Consider the following 21,753-nt stretch of genomic DNA (forward strand, 5'->3'; position numbering starts at 1 on the left):
ATTCAGTCCTCCCTTTGGGTACGATCGTGTGGGCCCCCATACTTAGTTTGCCCACACGATCGTAACACTACCCTTTTAAGTTTCATAATAAACACAGTGCTATGTGATATCACATGTCCCAATACACTCATTCACACTTCTGAAGAAAACTAATCTGGGTCTATCTTTAAATGAATTAAAGGACCCCATGCAGTGGAGACCCAAGGAAAAATGCACAATATAATTCTATGATCAATGCCTCAGTTGCTCAAGATTAGAGAACATTGGCTACTTTCTTCCAGAAACAGTGCCACACTTGTCCACAGGTTGTGTCTGGTACTGCCACTCAACTCCACTTAAAGGAATGGGGCTGATCGGCAATATCACACAAAACCTGTGGACATGTGTGACATAGCCATGTTTTTCTTAACTTGTACTATACAACCCATTTAGCCCCGTAACCCCTAATTGTAAACCAATTTCTCAGTTTTTCTCATCCCCCTCCTTCCAAGACACATAACATAGCTGTCTGCGAGCTTGTTTTTTGCAGAACGCAATGCATCCTTTTAATGGCACCATTTTGAGGCAAATATAATATATTACATAACTTTTACGAAATGTTTTAGACGAAAGGGGAAATAACTAAAATTCTGCCATTATTTTTTTTTGTGTCAATTTTAGAGCAATCCCCATATGGTATAAAAAGATGACAATGTTATTCTCTTGCTCAGCACAATTACAGTGATATCAAATTTATATATATTTTTAGGTTTTACTACTTCGCACAATAAAAACCCTTAAAAAATTATTTGTGTTGCTGCATTTCAAGAGCTAAAACACTTTTATTTTTCTATTGATAACACTTTACAAGGACTTCTTTTTGCAGGAAGAGCTGTAGTTGTTAATGACAGTATTTTTTGGAACATATTATGTTTTGATCACTTTTTGTTTTATGTTTTTGGGTTGAGATTAGTAAAAAAAAAACAACAACTATACTTCACTAGTGGTATAAATGACGTTAACTTTATTCTGTGGATTCTTAGGATTATGGCAAGACGGAATGCATATCCTTTTTTTTTTGCTTAACTAGTTTTGTCTTTTTTTTTCAAAGACCCCTAACATTTTTAATACCCTACTGAAAGAGTTGTACGAGGAACAGTTTTTTTTTGCGGACGAGCTGTAGATGTTATTGGTGCAATTTTGCCTTTATATTTTCTTCAATAACTGAACTTTTTCAGTTAGGCCATTAAGAATGGAATGATAATTAAACCAAAAAAAATTACATAAAGATTTTTCAGCTTCATTGTATTTTTGACATTTTTTAACACTTTTTTAAAGACATTTTTTAGACCCACCAGGGGACTTTAAGGTCATTGTTAGGACTCCAGCTGCCATAGCAAACCAAAATCACATTAAGGTGGGCTGATAAGAGTACAGAAGGAGTTCACTCTCACTGAAAACTACTTAAGACATTAGAGACAGCATTGGCTACAGCATCTAAAAAGTTAAAAGGCCAAGCTTAAATCTCAGCCATTAGAATATGAACAGTGACAGACTTCCTAGGCAGAGCTGTAAGGGTGCATTCAGATGGGTGATCTTCACATGCGATTTCTGTGCGTTCTATGATGAGCAGAAATCGCATGTGGTGAAAATAACCCATTATTTTAAATGGGTTAATGAACATGAGCAGTTTTTCCTCTCGCATAGATGCTGTAAAATAGAAAAAAAATCACAGCATGTCCTATTTTTGGGCAATTCTGTTTAGGAATCGCTCGGTATTATTGTATCTTGACACCACCAAAAGTACTGGTGGATCCAAGATACAGGGTGTTTGACAAGGGGTTGCCGCCACCTATTCCTAATTGGCAGTCTCCCCGCCCTGGCCTTCACAGGTCCTGTAGGCTCCGGCACCCGCCGTGGAGGTAGGAGACAGTCAGCGGTGCGCGCTTCTGACCACAGCTGTGCACCGGCGCACCCCGTGGAAGAAGGTCAGAGGTGGTGGTCGGGACTTTGCGGTGAGCGCTGCTCCTTGGCCTCACAGGACATGTAAGCGGTGGCAGAAGCCGTGAGGAAGGAGTGAGGCAGCGGTCGTCACTTCTGAGCACTGATGTGCATCGGTGGACCCTGTGGAGGAAGGTCACAGGCGGCGGTTGGGACTTCAGAGCCGCAGTGGAAGGAAGCGGTGAGCGCTGCAGAGCGGGTGTGGGAGGCGCGGCACTGTGTCATCAGCGGAGATATTTGCAGCCAGCAGCGGCGAGCGCAGCAGAGCGCTGCTTAATGACCAGAGCAGGGGGCCGGGGTGGATGTACAGGAGCGGTGAGTGGTGCACTGCGGTGGGAGAGGGGGCCTTCTTTAACCCGAGCAGTTTGCCGCCAGCTGTGGGGTCAGGGTGGATGTGAAGAAGCAGGGAGTGGTGCAGAGTGCCAAGGGGCTGCTGGTAGGACCTACATTAAGATAGCCAATTGGGAGCTAGGGTGTTACAGGGGCCTTCTTACATCCAAGCCCTGTCAAACCCCTAGCTTCCGGTGGCGTCAAGATACAATAATACCGAATCGCTCAATCTTTACTATGGGAGCAATAAAAAAAAAATGTATCGCACGCACATGTAAATAAGAGTTTCATTTTCCTTTTTTACTATTGGAACAACATGTAATTTCCAAGCACGTAAAAGTGCAGCAATGCATAAGAAAAATGTGTGGGTTTACAAGTGCAATATTGATCTGAGTTTCTCCAACACATATTGCGAATGCCCGTGTGAATGCACCCTAGAAAGGCATATTCATCAGAATTGGGCCCTTTAGTGGTGGTCATAAAAAAGTATATTGGTGGTCTCCGAGTGGTGGAGCATTCCTAAACAGCACTGCACTTGTCAATGAGTCGTCTCATATTGTAGCTCTACTGAAGTGAGCAGGACTCAGCTGCAATATAATCCATATCTTGTGGACAGGGGAGATATTGGTTGTAGAAGAAAGCAGCCATGTTTTTCTAACCTTCACAACCCCTTTAATATTTCTTGACAAATGTTGGACCATGGACTATAAACCGGAAATCTACCGTACAGCATCATGTCCTCAATGTACTTAAGAGGCAAATTCCTGTTTAGTAAAACGAAGAGATAAATAAGTGCAGAACTTGGTGTTATGTTCAGAATTTATGATTGCTGCCACAAGGCCCATGAATTAAGGAGGCGGATGGAAATGAACATAGGAAGAGATTAAATATAATAGCTGCAATATCCAGCAGAAGATTGCTATGAAAGCTGTGTCAGAGGATCGGGAGACGGCAGCCGTACAAGATTATTTTTTTTATGTATGCAACACATCTTATTCTTGATTTTAATTATCCAAAAAGAGAGGAGATTAAATTAAGAAAAAACTACAACAAAGTTGTCCAGAATTAGACAAAAGGATCTGCTTTGTTTTTCTTCCAGTAACAGTGCCTCGTCTGTCCATGGGCTGTGACTGGTATTACAGCTCATCTCCATTTAGAAGGGTATTCTGGGACCCTACAGATATAACCAGTAGAAAGAGGGAGATTGTGATCCTGGTGTATAGAGCTCTGGCAAGACCACATCTGGGATACGGTGTTCTGTTTTTAAGATTTTATCTATAGAAAGACATTGATCAAATACAATGAGTCCAAAAATGGCCTACGAAAATGGTGGAAGGTCTTAAGAACAAAACTGAATCAGCAAAAAGTAAAGAACTTAATCTGTATAGGCTGAAGGAAGGAAGGAAGGGAGAGGAGAAAATGATGGAAACCTTTATATATGTTTAAGGAGGAGAGAAGGGAGAGGGGGGATATGATGGAAACCTTTATATATATTACAGGAGGAGAGAAGGGAGAGAAGGACATGATGGAAACCTTTATATATGTTAAAGGAGGAGAGAAGCTAAAGGGGGACATGATGGAAACCTTTATATATATTACAGGAGGAGAGAAGGGAGAGGGGGCATGATGGAAACCTTTATATATGTTACAGGAGGAAAGAAGGAAGAGGAGGACATGATGGAAACCTTTATATATGTTACAGGAGGAATAAAGGGAGAGGGAGACATCCCTGCTGATCAGCTGTTTTGAAGGGGCTGCAGCACTTGGACTGTGGTCTCTTCTCTGGCTTTTGACATCATGTTCATGTGAAAGGGACTGCACTACAATACCAGGCACAGTCATTATGCAGTGCACAGCTCTTTGAAGATCGAGGGAACTCGTTTGGTTATCATCTCCTGAAGACCGGTAGTCGTTGGAAGAGTGAGCAAAAGCAAGGAGCACAGTAAGAAGGAGCTCTTAATTGCAATGACATCTGATCATAATCTAGATTATGCAAGTATGCAGGAAAATCCTCAACAGCAATAACCAAAATCTGAGAGATTTGGTGTGGATTTACAGCTAAGTATTTCCCTGCAGCTTTTGCAAATTTCCTGTGGAAATTTTCTACAGGAAATCCATTAGATGTGAGGACTAGGAAGATTCTATTTCAACAGCAAAATAAGACTGCAATGTCCATTTTTGAGCATCATTTTTTTTTTAAAAAACTGGTCCACAATGTTCATTACTTAGTGGTACAGATAAGCAAACTTTTGAAACGTTTGGTTCGTCTGGCTCGCCAAATTTCAGAAAAAAGTTTGGTTTAGTCCTAATTAGTTTGAACCATCAACAATATGCCTAAAATTGATGAATGGTCGTGCAGGTAGTCTTGTGGTTCAGCACTGTTGTCTTAGGTTCAAATCTAACCAAGGGCAACATCTGCATGGAGTTTGCATGTTCTCCTTATGTTTGAATGGATTTCCTTTCACATTCCAAAAACATACTACCGTAATAGGCAATTATAGCTTGTGAGCCCCATTGGGGGCAGAAAATATCAAGTGATTCAAAAGGCTGTGTAATATGCATGTGCTGTATAAATGAAGGTGATTATTATGAAACAGAGAGAACATAAAAACTTCATGCAGATGTTTTACCTAGGATCGCAGAACTGCAAGACAACAGTGCTAAATTCGTAACCACAGGAGAGTGCCCCCAACCTCTAAACCAGTGTTCCCCAACTTCAGTCCTGAGGAACCGCCAACAGGTCATGTTTTCAGGATGTCCTTAGTATTGCACAGGTGATGTAATTATTGTCAGTGCCTCATACATTGCCACAGGTGTTCTTACTATAGGATATCCTGAAAACATGACCTGTTGGTGGTCTTTGAGGACTGGAGTTGGGGACCCCTGGTCTAAACCATCAGATGTCAATGGTAATTTCACATATGGGAGATTTGCTGCAAAACATTTGCAAATAAAAAACTCATTCCATACATGTAGTTTCCTATACTATGTGCATCAACTTCTGCAAACGCCACTCATATGAATAGGATGAACTTCTGCAACTAAATTGCCATGGGAGAATAGAACTGCCCTACAAGCTTCCAGTTATATTTTTTGCATTTTACGACTTGTTAGATGAAGTAGAGGAGCTTTACTAGAGCTTATGATCCAGCCAGACAATTTTTCCAGCCCTTGTTATGACAGCACAAGCTGTGGTATTAAACCAAAGATAGACAGTCAGAAGATAGAAATTGTGCTCTGTGACTGATTCATCTCAGGCACTGTTCAAATTTAGTGGCAAAGAAGGTGTTAAATTTAGCCAAATTTTGCTGTCAGCTCATATTGTAAGTGTATTATGTACATGGAATGGACAACATCTAAACCATGTTCCTACCAAAGGGCATATCGACAAGCAGTGCTGCTTAGGTTAGATGGCATACTGCATGGAATTTTTTTTTTGGTGGCCCAGTCATAAGAAAAAATCTATATGTATTGCAGTGATAGACGGTCTGCCTGTATTTTGCTTGTGCAGAAAGTAGCAAGAAAACAACATACCCACATCATAATAGCTCAGCGACTAAATACTGTACCACAACCAAGATTACAACATAAATATAGCACTGGAACCAAGCAGTGCATAAATATAGTGCCAGAACCAAGCTCAGGACCTAAACACAGAAAAAAACAACCTCTGTGCATAGATACAATACCAGAACCAAGCTCAGTACATAAACTCAGCACCAGAACCAAGCTCATAACAAGTACAGCACCAGAACCAAGCTCAGTACATAATTCCAGCACCAGAAAAACACTCAGTAGATAAATACAGCACAAAGTAAACTAAGTACATAGGCACAATACCGATACTGGTGTATCTTGACGCCACCGGAAGCTATGGGGTTTGACAGGGCTTGGATGCAGGAATGCCCCCTAGCTCCCGATAGGTGTACTTTAGTAAGGTCTTAGCAGTACAGTGTGTAGAGGTTTTTGCCTGCCCTAGAGGGTTACTGTTAAGAGAATATTGTCCTAAAAGGGCAATAATCCCTTACCCTAACCCTCCAGGTGAGGCAAAAATCTGTACACAAGATGCAGCAATATGTTGCAGTGGTCCCCCTTCCATCTGCCCTCCGCAAGCTGCTCGCTTTAAGCAGAAGGGACACGGACAGCGGGGAGCAGCAACAGCGGGGAAGGGCCAGAGTGCAGTCTGCTTGCGACACTGGCTCACCATACACTGCAATGTCCTGCCGCCCGGGACAGAAGGGAGCAGTGGGTAAGCGCCAGGGAACACACTATTGGAGGTAACATGTGGCCTGGCTGAAGAGGCTGCCACACTCACCAGCAGCGGTCAAAGGGCGGGGGAACACACCGCCAGAGGTGACATCTGAGGCCGCCTGGGGAGCCTGTGACACTCACAGCAGCAGCGGGGAAGGGCCAGCCACCAGAGTGCAGCAGCGTGAATTACACAAAACTCCCGGGGAGCCTGGGACAGTGAAAGCTGCTTCGGCAAAATTACATCTGGGGCTGGCCAGGGAGCCTGCCTGACTGACAGCAGCAGCGTGGGGGAAAACTGTTGGCCAGCAGCTGGGACAGGAGGATGATACTGGCCTTCCAGGACCTGCAGAGGAGCCTTGTCATCAGCCAATCAAGTACAGGGGGCGTTACCAGGCTGTCAGTGTTCTCTCCAGCACTACTTCCTGGTGGCGTCAAGATACACCAGTACCACTAAAACCATGCTTATAAGATAAATGTAGTCAAAGAACAAAGCTCATCACTTAAATAGAGTAGCAGAACTAAGCAATTGTGTTGCAGGGGCACTAGGGTTACCACTTTTTTCAAATTTTTTAAAACTTGAAAGCCTGTGGTGGCAAACGCTGACTTTTACCATATAACTCTCAAAAACGATTTTCATTTTGTTGAATTGTAAAAAAAAACCTCAGCACCTAATGAGATGTTGTTTTAGCCTGAAGCATGAAATCTGAAAATAAAATACATACCATTAGATATGAGAATTGAGAATTGGCGAGGCTAACAATATTTAAACCAATTTTAAATACTAAAACGAATTTAGAGCATCACAATCCAGCACTTATCCATCCTCTGTGACTCAGTATTTAAACTTTGCACATGACCTAGTAACCTTGCTGACAGAAATTCTTGTATTAAAGCTTGCATTAACCCTTTCCTAGCAGATAGGCTTCTTTTCTTTATTATGTTTTACAACTTATAAACTCCTATTATTTGTTGCCATTTGCCGTATTTGGCAAAAATGAAATGATATTTGGTGCAGGAGGTTTCTATATGACCAAAAGAAAGTAACACCGGAAAACTAACACAATGGCAAAAGTTAATGAAATGCAACATCGGGAAAATTCATATTTTTTAAAAAGTCATAACCCTAAGAGGCACTGTGGGGTGACAGTTCACCTTGGCACATGGTGATTCATGCAACTGCACAAAATACTGCCACATGGAAGAAGATAATCATCTGGCACGGTGGACATAAGTGAGGGGAGAAATAGGGTGGGGAAGGGGGGGGGGGGGATCGCAGGGGCGATTATCCCCAGCCTACATCCACTTGCTGCCCACCCTACAAGCTAATGGCCAGTGCTCTGTGTCTCTACATAGGTCACATGTCTGCAAGCATAGTAGACCATCCAACTCCTATGAACCTATCCAAAAGAAAGATAAATCCCTTCTCGCAAACCCTATTTTGCCATACAATACAAAAAACTTGATACTATGAGGAAACAATGCGGTTGGTTAAATCTACTCATATAAAGCATTTGCACTTCTCGTCAGGTTTCAAGTCGTCTGTCTCATAGGGACATGACTTAAAGGGGTTGTCCCGCGCCGAAACGGGTTTTTTTTTTTTTTCAACCCCCCCCCCGTTCGGCGCGAGACAACCCCGATGCAGGGAGGTAAAGAAAGCTCACCGGAGCGCTTACCTGAATCCCCGCGCTCCGGTGACTTCTCTACTCACCGCTGAAGATGGCCTCTTCCTCCGTGGACCGCAGCTCTTCTGTGCGGTCCATTGCCGATTCCAGCCTCCTGATTGGCTGGAATCGGCACGTGACGGGGCGGAGCTACACGGAGCTACACGGAGCCCCATAGAAGACTGCAGAAGACCCGGACTGCGCAAGCGCGGCTAATTTGGCCATCGGAGGGCGAAAATTAGTCGGCACCATGGAGACGAGGACGCCAGCAACGGAACAGGTAAGTATAAAACTTTTTATAACTTCTGCATGGCTCATAATTAATGCACAATGTACATTACAAAGTGCATTATTATGGCCATGCAGAAGTGTACAGACCCACTTGCTGCCTCGGGACAACCCCTTTAAGAGCAGCAATTGCCAATTGTATTATTTCAAGGAAATTTTTAAAAAATGTTTCCAATTCTGCTGAACCCTGAATGACAATCTTGCCTCAAAGAAACTCGCTGTAGGGAAAGGTAACGCTTCCATAATTCTTCTCAAGTGCTTTAATTTGGCTCAGATATGTTTACCACTTAGCAAAACAACAACTTTGAGCAGGCTGTTTGCTTTCCTCATTGTAAAAGTAACACTTTTTGTTCTTGTGTTCTGGGGAACCTCTGATCAGCAATCAAGGAACCACAGAGTATAGCGATGCATCCTGCAAGTCTTTAGAAAGAGTTCCAAACTTGTTTATTTGTTGTATATTAGTCGTTTTTTGTTTTTTTTGTTAGAATATATCCAGCTTCTGTATTATGACCTATGATGAAAGGCTGAAGTGCTGGCAGAAATGTGCTCATTTAAACCTCTATTTAAATCCAGAACTACAAGGGGAAAGAAGAACAGCTCTTCAAAGTAGAGTATCTCGAGTGCACATAAAACTCTTCAAACAAATCCGAAATGTTTAGTACAAGTTACTTATTTTCCTTCCTTAAAAAGAAGTCAGTGTTTTGAGCAAACATTCACTTGTTTATCTATCATTGCCTACCATGGATTCCACAAAAGCATGTCAAACATTCTAAACATTCTAGGTTGGAGGTGCTAACTCTATCTCTAAAATTCGACTATCTCAGCAAGTAGGAGACAAAGGCACAGACAGAAAACGGGCACTTGAAAAATGTTGCTGTGTTTAATCAGCTGGAACTACGCTTTCATCTAATCCTCATAAGTCACTCTCAAGTCAAAAAGCAAAACCAAGATTAGCCCTACAAATTTCCCCCGATCCAAGCAGGTCCTCCTTATTAGGGGGTCTCCCATTCTCTAGTTTAAAGGGAACTTGCCATGTTGCAAATAAATGTGGGCTTATTTGTTGACAGCATGGTTTATAGCAGGAGGAACTGAGCAGATTGATATATATTTTTATAATTTGTATTTTAGTCATTCACATCCCTTTATATGCTTAGGTGTCCAGTGGGTGATCCTACTTAGTGACTATAAGCCTTGACTATTACATTATACATATAGTGATATAGTTGTCAGTCACTGATGGGGCTCCCTATTGGACTCCTAAACATAGAAAGAGCAGGAATGTAAATGACTAAAATACAAATTATGAGAATCTTTTTTCCAAAACCCTTTATTTCAATCTGTGCAGTTCCTACCGCTCTATAACATGCTGCCCGCAGAACAAACACCATCTTCAAACTGACAGGTTTCCTTTATGGAAGGGGCATGCTCCAAGCTGTGGAACAAGCTTTGCACCACAAACACACATGTAAAGTGGAACAATATTCCTATCTTTATAGAATAATGCTACCAGTAAAGTAAGGTTTATGGATCTAAGGCAGAGAATGGGATGTTCAGTGTTCATCTGGAACTAAAATTTTAGGTTGAGTCTGGGGTTTCCACAATACAGCAAGTAGACCAACAAACAGTAGAAGACAGGTGGAAGGGAGTACGAGATCAGCAGACACTGGGCAGACCCGGGCAGGTACCGAGCCGACCATGCTTGGGGGCTACCCAAGCCCTTTGCCATAAGGATGAAAAGTTAAGGACTCACGGTGTGCTGTGAAGGGAACCAGGACCAGCGATGTCATGAGGGGCAGAGCTCAGCAGTGGAGAATAGACAGTATGGTAAGGCTGAAACAGGACCTGCAATTATGTCAGGAGGCTCAGCAGTGAAGACTGAAGGTCCTTTGGTTATAGATTTTTGTGTGAAATCTTGTAGCTGGGAAAAATGCTAGTATTTGGAGTTCTCAATTCTTTTGACTTTCCATTATAATAGCCTGGGTGTGCTGGGAGTTGTAGTTTTACATCTTATATTCTCCCCTTTGGAGGGAGTGGGGGTTGGGAGAGTCCCAGCATGCTGCTTTGTGATATTAGAAGACATCACAAGAAGGGAGTATAAAAGGTCATACATATTAGATGGAGGGAGGGATAATGGGGCATACCTTTGGTGGTCTATCACAGGGAAATCGTTCCCCTGGATATGAGAACAGAACTACAACCTCCAGCATGTCCAGGGCAGTATGGGTTAAAGAGGTATTCTGTGATTTTTTTTTTCTCTTGATGGCATTGGACACAGCAGCAAGATGGCGAGTTTACATACAAAGTAGAGTTCATGGCAGTCTGGGCACAGATAGAGGGGAAATAAAATTTCAGGAGGTACAGCACTTCATTTCTGGGGGCACAGGGAGTAGTACTAATTAGGTGATGTAGTATGTGGTGCTTATGATTTCAGAGGAGCTAAAGATAAATGGGCAGAAAACTCTGCAGAGGCAAAACATAGCTGGAAGAAGTCATGGACCAGATGCAGAAGAAGAGGAACGATCCCAGAGGAGGTCACCTGTGAGTCACTCCGAGTCATCGTGCATTTTGTCTCTGCATTGCATCAGTGTTGTATTTACATGTAAGGCCTGCAGCATTCTAGCTTGTGAAATTACAACTCTCAGCATATACCATTGTTCAGCTCATACTGAACTTCTATAGCGGAAGGTGGGTTTCTAATAATGCTTTGTAATATCAAGTATAATGTAGCATTATTTCAATTATACCCAGGTACAGTATATAAAGTTAGCACTTCATTTTAATAGTGGGGTAAATATAAAAAAATGAATAAAACAGGGGCGCACTGAGACTACCGCCCAAGGTCCCATATAAACCTGGAAGGCCGGCCTAGGGCGACAGGAACAGACTACATAGGATCTGTTTACAGTCTTTAGTCATAGAGAATCATAGGGCTGCATAATAGCTGTATGCACTAAATGGCAGATGGAGATTTTTAAATCAAGGACATTTGCAAAGTTGCTTCTTTTTCCCAATGCATTGTAGAAATGAGCAGCGATTGCAAACTTATGATACATTTGACTTGTGACTGCTATGGATCACAATGTGAGGTGCAACTAAAAGAGAACACTGCCCTACATTACATGATTGGTCATTATTAGAGTTGAGCGAACATATTCTGCCGAGCTTGATGCTTGTTCGAGTATTAGCGTACTCGATGGTGCTCGTTACTCGAACGAGCATAAAGCCGTGTTCGACCCTGCTCCAGTCATTGGCAAATTTTTTGTCTGGCAGGCAGGGGGTAGAGAGAGGGGCAGAGAGAGAGAGAAAGGGGGGGGGGGGAGAGAGAGGGGGGGAGAGAGAGGGGGGGAGAGAGAGGGGGGGAGAGAGAGAGGGGGAGAGAGAGGGGGAGAGAGAGAGGGGGGGAGAGAGAGGGGGAGAGAGAGAGGGAGAGAGAGAGAAAGGGGGGGGAGTGAGAGAGAGAGGGGGGGGGGAGAGAGAGAGAGGGAGGGAGAGGGGGAAGAGAGAGGGGGAGAGTTGGGGAGAAAGAGAGAGAGAGGGTGGAGAGAGAGGGGGGGAGGGAGAGAGGGGGGAGAGAGAGGGGGGGAGAGAGATAGAGGGGGAGAAAGAGAGAGGGGGGGAGAAAGAGAGAGAGAGGGGGAGAAAGAGAGAGATAGAGAGGGGGAGGGGGACAGAGGGAGAGAGAGGGAGAGAGAGAGGGGAAAAAAAAGCTCGGCATCCGGCGTCCCACACACAAAAAGATTCGAGTCTCATTGTAGTCAATGGGGTTCATTACTCGAGTAGAGCTCTCGAATTTTACGAAAAGCTCGACTCGAATAACGCGGACCCGAGCATTTGGGTGCTCACTCATCTCTAGTCGTTATTAAGAAAGACACTAACTGTATTTAATAAGCCATAAACTGCTCAGCTACAATGTGTAACTTGACTTTAAAAAAAATGTAGTCATAAGTAAAGTTGAAACAAAATAAGTATTTTCTTTCTACAGTTACTAACAGACATCTCAAAATGCGCTCAGCACCCATCACATCTGCTTCCTGCAGAAATGTGTTACACCGCACATTAAATTACCTGTATGAGCATATAACTTGTGTGGTAATAACATGAAGGATCGGCTTCCTACAGTTTGATGTCTGCTCATTAACGCTCATGAATATTTATACGCCCAAAAGTTTACACACAGAAAGATAGAACAGCTTTGGCAGCCACGGTTTGGGTTTTTTTCATCCCTCTCTTCCAAGAATGAGAACGTTTTTATTTTTCCATCAACATAGCAACATGACGACTTGTTTTTTGCTGGGCGAGTCGTATTTTTAATAGCACCATTTAATGTACCTCAGGCCTAATGCTCATGGGCGTATATGCACTGCGGGATCCAGAGCTCCCGCAGCGAATACAGCCCATAGGACATGCATTGAAAAATGCATTTCCATGTCCACGAGCGGAAATCAACTGCGATATTCTGCTTGTGGGATGGAAATTGCAGCATGTCCTATTCTAGTGGGAGCCGCGCACTATCCACGTCATCGCGGCCTGACGGCTCTGCACTGCGCATGTGCGGCTGTGCACCAGCCGACACATCTGCAGAGCAGAGAGAAGACGCCGGACAGGTAAGCTGGGGGTCACTGCAGGCGCACAGGGTCGCATCCCGCTGCGAAAATCTGAGTCACAATCCAGCGAGATGAAATAGAAAAAATTGCAACAGTGCCATTGTTTTTTGCATTTTGTTTTTACTGTAAAATGTACATGTTCTTTGGGGAGGCAACATTGCAAAGAAAAACCCATTTTTGTATTTCTCTTTTTTTTTTTCTTTTAATGGCATTCCATCATATAACGCCCTGCTTCTGAGAAGTCATAAAGCCATAGCACCCCACCTGCATTTTGCAACTGCATCACAGGGTGTGGGGTGCGGCAACATGGTGATAGAGGGGGCCCCTTGCTCTGTCCAAAGCCCCATTTACATGCAGCGATCGTCGTTTGAAAGAACAAACTACTTAACAACTTTTTTGCTTTCAAATGCTGAGCGCTTACACAAAAAGATAATCATGTGAAAACCTCGCCATTTCCCTCGTTAGCTATGTCAACACTGTAAATGTTGTTTGCTCAGGTCAGCGTGTTTTTATGCGAAGAATCTCTAAGCCAGAAGGTTTTAAATGAGTGCGAAGAAAAGCCATTGTCTTCTGCTGGAGGAGTCATTGTGTTTTAACTGGGCGAACAATCACCCCTCCCCTCGAGTCGTTTCAAAGACTGAACGAATGCTGTTCAAGCCCAAAGGCATGTGAATGAACTAGCGACTATTTTTATGCAGGTTGAAACTCAGCGATAAGCCACAAATGAATGAATAGTGCGCGTAACGATTATCGCTCACTTTCACTTATTTGAACGAATTTTGAGCGATAATCGTTGCATGTAAATGGGCCTTTACTCCTTAGAGAAAGAGGTCACAAGGGGAGCCCCTCTAGCTAACCACGGACAGATGGAACAGTCACTATAGACAGCGGCAGCTAAGGGGTTAAACATTACAAAATTAAAGGGATCTACGATCCCAGCCATTGTTCACTGTATAACGCAGCCAACATCCGCAGCGTATGGAACAGGCTCATCTTCTGATCCCACTCCACAAACTCCCATGCAAAGAAGGTCTCCATGGACATAATGTCAATTCGGTCTTTATATTGATGGAGATGGCCACATTGATTCGGAGGAGGGAATCTTTTCCATGACCCTTTGGGATCTGCTTTAAAATAATTCATTTTGCACAAGTGTAGAGCTAAGCAAGAGTCAAGTAAAATATTCCCATGTGGGTCAATACAAACAGAGAACAATTTCTAGAGTAGGATGTAAGATTTTGCTCATTTCTTACATCTGCTGTTATGCTTGTTGATTAGTAAATGGGAAAGGCAGGGGTGGAATGGAGTCCAATGCAAAATCTGTAGCAGAGCCCTCATCTTCTTATGGGCAAGTAGTTAGTGTTGAGTAAACTAAACGTAAAAGTAGAATACTTTTCTGGGTCTCAAACCCAAACTGGTTTGCTCCACCCAACACCAATACTGAACAATGGTATATAGCACTAAGGGCGGACTCACTTGGCCGTGTGCGCAACATTTCTATACATGTGTTAGCACAATTTACTGCACTTTTTGCGCTGTCGGGGAATGTTCACATCGGCGTGGGTGCAGACTAATTATTCCCCGATGTGTTCGATTTACCACGATATCGTGCAATGTATAGCGCAATTACGCGGATATCGGATGCGCACTCCCTATAGGCTTTTATGGGGCCTTTGGTAAGCAAATGCGCACAAAGATAGAGCATGTTGCGTTTCTTTTCCCCGCATGCGAAATGCAGCGTTTTTAGCGGGCGCTAAATGCTTTAAAAAACCACCTGTGTTAGAGTGGCCTAACTAATACTAATGTCCTATTTGGCAAAGGGGGTTTTGGGCTCCCTTAGGCACTAAGGCCTGGTTGCAACCACTACCTCTACCCCCTGTATAGCTATGCCGCTGACAATGGGAGTGAAGGCTACCCAACACATAATCCAGGTCTACTTTAGCATACTTTCACATCTGCGCTCAGGGCTCCGCTTTCATGATCCATTTGGGGAGCTCCGTCTCTGGGTGGAACTGATCAGCGCCCGATGGACCTCATTGACTATAGTAGGTTCTGCCCGCTGTCCACCCAGCTGCCTGTTTTTTGAAAGGAGGAAAAAGCACTGCTTCTTCCAGTATTTTCAGCCGCATCTGTGACAGAGTCTCTGACCGGAGGTTCTGACGCATCCTATAAAGGTTGGTACTCATTTTACTTCTGATTAGAGATGAGCGAGTATACTCGCTAAGGCACATTACTCGAGCGAGTAGTACCTTAGCGGAGTATCTCCCCACTCGTCTCTAAAGATTCGGGGGCCGGCGCGGGTGACAGGTGAGTTGCAGCGGGGAGCAGGGGGGAGCTGGGGGGAGACAGATCTCCCCTCCGTTCCTCCCCGCTCTCCCCCGCCGCTCCCCGCCCCCCACCGCCCCCGAATCTTTAGAGACGAGCGGGGAGATACTCGGCTAAGGCACTACTCGCTCATCTCTACTTCTGATCACTTGTTATAGTAGGCTTCTTAGTTTTCCTCTGACAACAGTACTCAATGTGGTGTTAAATACTCGGCAAAATGAGTAAAACCTGCCTGATGAAGGCGCCTCTGAGCTCCAAAAACCTGTAAATATACATTTTCTGGGTAGCCCACAAAGGCATCACCTCTATAATACTTTTGTCTTTTTTATACAATGGTATTTAACACCACATTGATTTTTCTGGCTAACAGTATCAAATTCTGATATGATGCAAATACAAAATCTGTCTCATGGCAGCCAGATAGGTTACTGCTTCATAAGGGCTTCTTCACAGCAGTGGTTTCAAATGAAAATAGTCTAACATAAGTAAAACTGCAAGAATGGCAACTATGTTTTCTGTTTTAGTTCAATGGATCCAGTAGGCAATTCCATCCAAAAAGGACCATTTCCATCCCTTTGTTTTCACCATTTTCAATTGATATGTTTTTTCTTATTTTGCCTTTATTTCCTTCTGTGCATGCTCATTTAAAAACGGATCCATTACACAAACAACTAAAATAGAACCAAACAGCAGACTTTCCATTCAGTTCTGTCACCCATTGACTAGAATGGAAAAAAAAGAAGAGAAAGTGTCCTTTTCATTTGCTTAATAGAAGAAAAAATGCTGCAGTCAGCAGTAATTTTTCTGTTAAAATACAGAAAGCAGGTAGATGGGAAGTGAACGGAGCATAACTGAAGTTCGGAAATTCCCACTGAAATCAATGGGAAGTAAATCGAAACCTTTTTAATCCCATTTTAGTGCAGTAAAACAAAAAACAAACACAGGGATGTGAATGAGGTCTAAATAAGAATCATAAAGTCATAATTAATGATTATCATATCAGCGAAAAAATACATAATCCGAAAAATGTACACTGGCTGTAACGTCTAGCATGAGCGGGATGTACGGCACATGTACGTTACAGAATCGTTCATGGAATTTAGGGAATTTTAAAGATACAAAATAAACACATGTTGACTACATTTACATATCCCTCCACCCTGCAGCAGTGAAACTTTCCAGAGAATGGGCATACCAGAGCTGAGCGTTCTTTTAGAATGAGGTTTACCACCACACCAATATGTACACTTATCCTTGCACCAGTGATATGTTCTTAATGCAAAGCACTATGACAATTGTATGATTATATAATATGATATCTATATCATGCTATGTGATGTATATACTATATTGGTACCACATGGCCCCACAAAACACCATTTTTTAAAATATTCTTAACTACAGCAACAAAAGTGGTTTACTTATCAGCGCCAGCCTCGGGTTAGGTGGCACCCTGTACTGATTTTTTTTTTGCAACTTCCCCCATTATAAGAAAAAAAAAACCAATATTGCAGACAGTCTATCTGTATTCTACTTGTGCAAAAGGCATCAAAATAGCAGAATACCAACACCAGAACAGCTCAGTGAATAACTATTGTACCAGAACCAATATGAACACAACATGAACCAACTTCATAACATAATTGCAGCATCAGAACCAAGCTCATAACATAAATATAGCACAAACCAACTTCAATGTACAGAAGCAATACCAGAACCAAGCTCATAAAGTAGAATTAAGTAACTGTGTTGCAGGGGGCAGCAATGGACCAATAACGGAACCTTGGAACATCAGAGAGAGGAGAAACAGCCAGGAGGAGGATAACTCATGTAGATTCACAAGACACTGCCACAAGGTGGAAGAACAACATTTGACTGGGTGACCTAAAAGGGGCTATTGCCCTCAGCCTACACCTGCCTGGTGCCCCCTTACAAGCTGACGAACGCCGCCAAATGCGACTGCACGGGTCGCAAGTAGCTAAATCTCTGTTTCTAGTTATTATTTGGGTGATAATCGCCCTGCGGAAGAGGTACCTTTAACCCTTTCCAATCCACTGTCTGACGTCTAAAGACATTATGATTTAAGGCTGTACAGCTCTGATGTTGGAAGACATTCGTCGGGGTTCTTTTACTGTATAATGCCAGCCTCTTTTCTGTTGAAGCCTATCCAACGAGTTACCACATGCAGTACTGGCATTAGCCAGCATATAGCGCCATTGTATAACGGCAGAAAAAGAATAAGCCCCCTAGGGAACCCAGGATACCAATTGAATTGGAAAGGGTTAAGGATTATCTGCACCTACATATTAGTGCAACACTGAAAGCACCTACTATTTTTAATGGACATCTGCAGTCCTCCAAGAGCCAGCTACCACCTTTGCCTTTAACAAATAGTAGGGTCAGGGAAGAAGAATTCCCCCTATACCTACTAGCTTCTTGAGAATTGTAATTGATGTACAGTAAATATGTATTCCTGTATTGCACCAATACATGGAATGTAGACATAAAATAGTCTTGTGATATGGTAAGTAATATGTCTGTATGGCACACACACAGACACTGATACCATATTAGGCACTAATCTACTGTATGCAGTGCATGAAGGAATGCTGAGAAGTGTTATTTGCATATTTCAAATCATATAAGCAGACAAAGAGATAACATATCTTTCTGAATGCTGCATGTATGCGTCGAGTATTATATGTAACACCAATAGCCCCTTTTGTTCACATTCCACGGACTAGAAGTCTGTATTCTTGGACCTTTGAAACGGAAGAATCCTGACTGAGAACTTGGCAAGAACTGTTACATGGAGATAAATGCATTGTAGTGTAATACTAAATACACCTGTAACTGCACACAGTATGTTAAGCATGGTAACATGCCCATTATGGATTCCAAGTATGCACTTTACATTACTATTACCGGTATAGACATAGTCTTATTCAATATTAGAGCATTTGTCCAATCATGAAACATAACTGCAAGATCCTAGGCCACAATGCAAGATCTGCAACAGGCTTCCCTCCTATCATAGGTGATTTATAATACTAGCATCTTCTCATGGGACAAAGAAGCCTTTGGACCACTTGGGCACTAGGACCCAGGAACAACTGTTGTCTTTGTGCCCCTGTGTCCAAAAACACTGAGCAGAAATCTTTTTGCTTGAAAAGCTTTCTGAATTTTGCAAAAATATAACTGCACTTATTTTATTTGACAAATCAGGCAAATTGTTGGTTAACCGGTATTAAACTCTATGGGGCAGATTTATTAAAGGGGTGTCCAACCCCATGAATGTATAGTATATAGTAAAAAAAGGGTTGTTGATCCGGGGATTATTCTGGTTGCCAGATTGGAGTCAGAAAGGATTTTTTTTTTCTCTTAAATAGGGAAAATTGGCCTCTACCTTATTGGACTTTTTTTTGCCTTCCTCTGGATCAACATTGGGGGGTAAAAGGCTGAACTGGATGGACATATATCTTTTTTTGGCCTTGCATACTATGTATACCTTATTGTTTAGGTGCCAATCGCTGGTCTCTATCCTTCTTGCTGCAGCAATGAAAGGTCCTCATGACATGTGGCCACTGCAACCAATCACTGGAGCAGGAAGAACGGAGAGCAGTAGGGGAAGTGTCAGTACTAGAGCAGCAGTGGAGTGGTAATTTACACTTTTTCTTAAATTCATGGGGTTGAACAATCCCTTTAAAACTGGTGCGAAGGAGAAGTGGAGAAGAAACTACTGTTTAGATAATAAGAATAAAAATTTATTTGCATTTGCCTGAAACATCAAAGACCTGAAGGTCATCACTCTGAGCAGGGCCAAATTGTCCATTATGCACCAGAGGTCTGTGTCTATGGACAACCTTGCGAAAAAGGACAATGACTCTTCTTCGAGTCAGTATTTTGAGCCATGTATATGTTTAATTTTTAATTATTTACTAAATTTATTTATATACATCAATGTATGATTTTTTTGGTGCTTTCTTTTTTAGTGACCGGATCTTCCTCGTGTTTGTTTTCCTCCTTTATTCCTCTTTTTTCCATATCCTTTTCTTTTTTGATTCTTTATATATTTCTGTATGTATGTGCGCTCCAACCAGCCATTTCTGAGGAAGGGGTTGAATTCGTGAAACGCCTAAAATGCACTGTTAATAAATCAATAAATAAAGAGAAATCGGGTTAATCCCCAATCTTAATTGAGCCTTCTGTAATAAGGGTTGTGCCTATGGCCCTTCATCCAGTTCCCTGCAATCTGCACTATCACGCTCTGTTATACACGGTGGCAGTTTCTGGCCTGGCAGCACCTTATTAGCCTTTCCACTAAAATAATCAACCCCTACTATTTCGACTAGGCACCTAGTAAGATATGTTCCACCCCTTTTCTCGAACTATTCCTCAAGGACAGGCATGTCCAGTACAGGAGTTAATGGAGTTTTCATTCAATACTTATATACACTCACAAGCATTATAGCTCTATGTTGTATGACTATACTTACTATTGAGTAACTTGGCATCACTGGTACAAGTTCAGACCCTCTCTGTTATGTTAAACTTGTGGATCAGAATGTTCTAGGGACATTTTGTGCCAACGAGCTCCTGAGATGCAATTCCCGCACTGCCCCATACAGCTAAATTAGGAGAATGCTCTCCTGACTATAATTCCTTTTATTCAAAAACTGTAAACATTAGGCTGAATTAATTGTATTATTGAATTTTTAGTACAAAAAGAGGTAAGAGCACGAAATAAAAAAATAGACCTAAAAGACTATGAATACAAACAGAATAAGTAGGGTGGTTATATTCCGCCAGTAAATGTCACTACAAGAGATGTGGATATTAATCATAAGAACAGTGCATTATCCCTGATCATGTCTGTTTACCTATAAGCCAGCAGAACCCATCACTTTGATGTCTCCCCTCTCCTCATCATTGGTCTGATTTGTTTTTGAAGTTCCCAGCAGGTTTTCTGCTACTATGTATTTTCCAGCATCTTACATTCTACAATCTGGATACATATAGTACCTCCTAACAACACAAATGAAGGGATTGTTACAAGTGAGCAATATCCAGGGAAGCTTCCACCCTTGGCCCTGCACACTGTCCCTGCAGACTATTAAATATTACTGGGCATTATAAAAAGTGTTCAGCAACTGCACCACACCCAAGCATTTTTAATAAGTTAACACAATGCTAAAAATAACTTTGCATTAATTATGACACCCCTCCCTTCCAGAAACAATGTATAGCATAAGAAAATATACACTATGTAATATAACACAAATACAAAAAAAATATACAAACATGCACACAAATACTGTACAATGTATCACTCATGTTTACATAATACACTATGTTTATAGGCTGGTTTCATCCCCCCAGCCTGACACAGCAGATTGAATCACAGTGCATACAGTACATCCTATTACCCAATATACACCTATGGAAACAATTGATAGCATAGAATCTAAAGGGTTAATACTCACTATTACTCCAGGATTTCAGCAAATACTTGATACTGATCTCAAAGAACCCTGAGTCCTGTTGGCTGGCCATGTCTTCTCTATGCAGGAAGGCTTCTCTGCACCTCCCTCTAAGCAGGTACAGATATATGAGGAGGTGACTGACACCAAACTAGAGGTCAGTAAAGGAAATGAAGTCTGCAGATGGGCTTCACCTCTTCCTGCTAGGTAGAGCCCTCATTAAAAAGACATGAGATGCTTCTTCCAGTGTCTCCTCCTTCAGCCTGTGATGATGATGATGATGCTTATCCTTCACTGCAGACTATGTGGTTGCTGCTATGATGATGAGGTTGGCATTGCAGGGTATACAGAGGGTGAACACTTCTCAGACACCTTTTGTTCCATGTATGCAGCTCTTGTCTACATGCACATTGCTGAGAATGGCTCCTGCAGCCTCTTGGAGCTGCCTGTGTCTTGCTTAAATCCTATTGCACTGGGGGCTGGCAGGCAGATAGGCTGCATGTGTATGCACCTCCTCCAGAAGACGCAGGGAGCCTGTTTTGCAAGGATATCACAGCTTCTCTGCTGCTCTGGGGACTAAAATTGCAAGCTCTGCAGCCCAGGATCCCCCTGCTGTCATCCTGTCCTCCCCAGACTGCATCATGCTGCGGTAGCTGCACCCATAGATCTGCTGCCAGTGACGTCCATATACAGCCAGCAGCAGCAGTCAGCACAGTCGCAGAAGGGAAGCACTTGGCTTTGTGCTCTCATTTGCCAGCTACTGTAAACACATTACATGTTCCAGGGGCTGATAAACTCCTCTCTGCCAGCCATGCTCATTGCTGCCCACCTTAT

At 42.6% G+C, this 21,753-nt stretch overlaps 1 protein-coding gene across 3 annotated transcripts in view; it reads right to left on the bottom strand.

Moving 5' to 3' along the window:
- Positions 1-21,753, bottom strand: part of FRY (FRY microtubule binding protein) — a 304,066-nt gene that overhangs the window by 226,547 nt on the left and 55,766 nt on the right. Inside the window, exon 1 of one of the 3 annotated variants that reach the window (XM_066583004.1) lies at positions 20,923-21,508. The exons of the other annotated variants lie outside the window; for them this stretch is intronic. Coding sequence (XP_066439101.1) covers positions 20,923-20,992 — 70 coding nt within the window. The 5' untranslated portion in view covers positions 20,993-21,508. Of the gene's footprint in view, positions 1-20,922; positions 21,509-21,753 lie in introns of those variants that run through there. 3 annotated transcript variants of the gene reach the window in all.

The sequence above is a fragment of the Eleutherodactylus coqui genome, chromosome 1 (assembly GCF_035609145.1).
Source record: "Eleutherodactylus coqui strain aEleCoq1 chromosome 1, aEleCoq1.hap1, whole genome shotgun sequence".
Classification (NCBI taxonomy): Eukaryota; Metazoa; Chordata; class Amphibia; order Anura; family Eleutherodactylidae; genus Eleutherodactylus; species Eleutherodactylus coqui.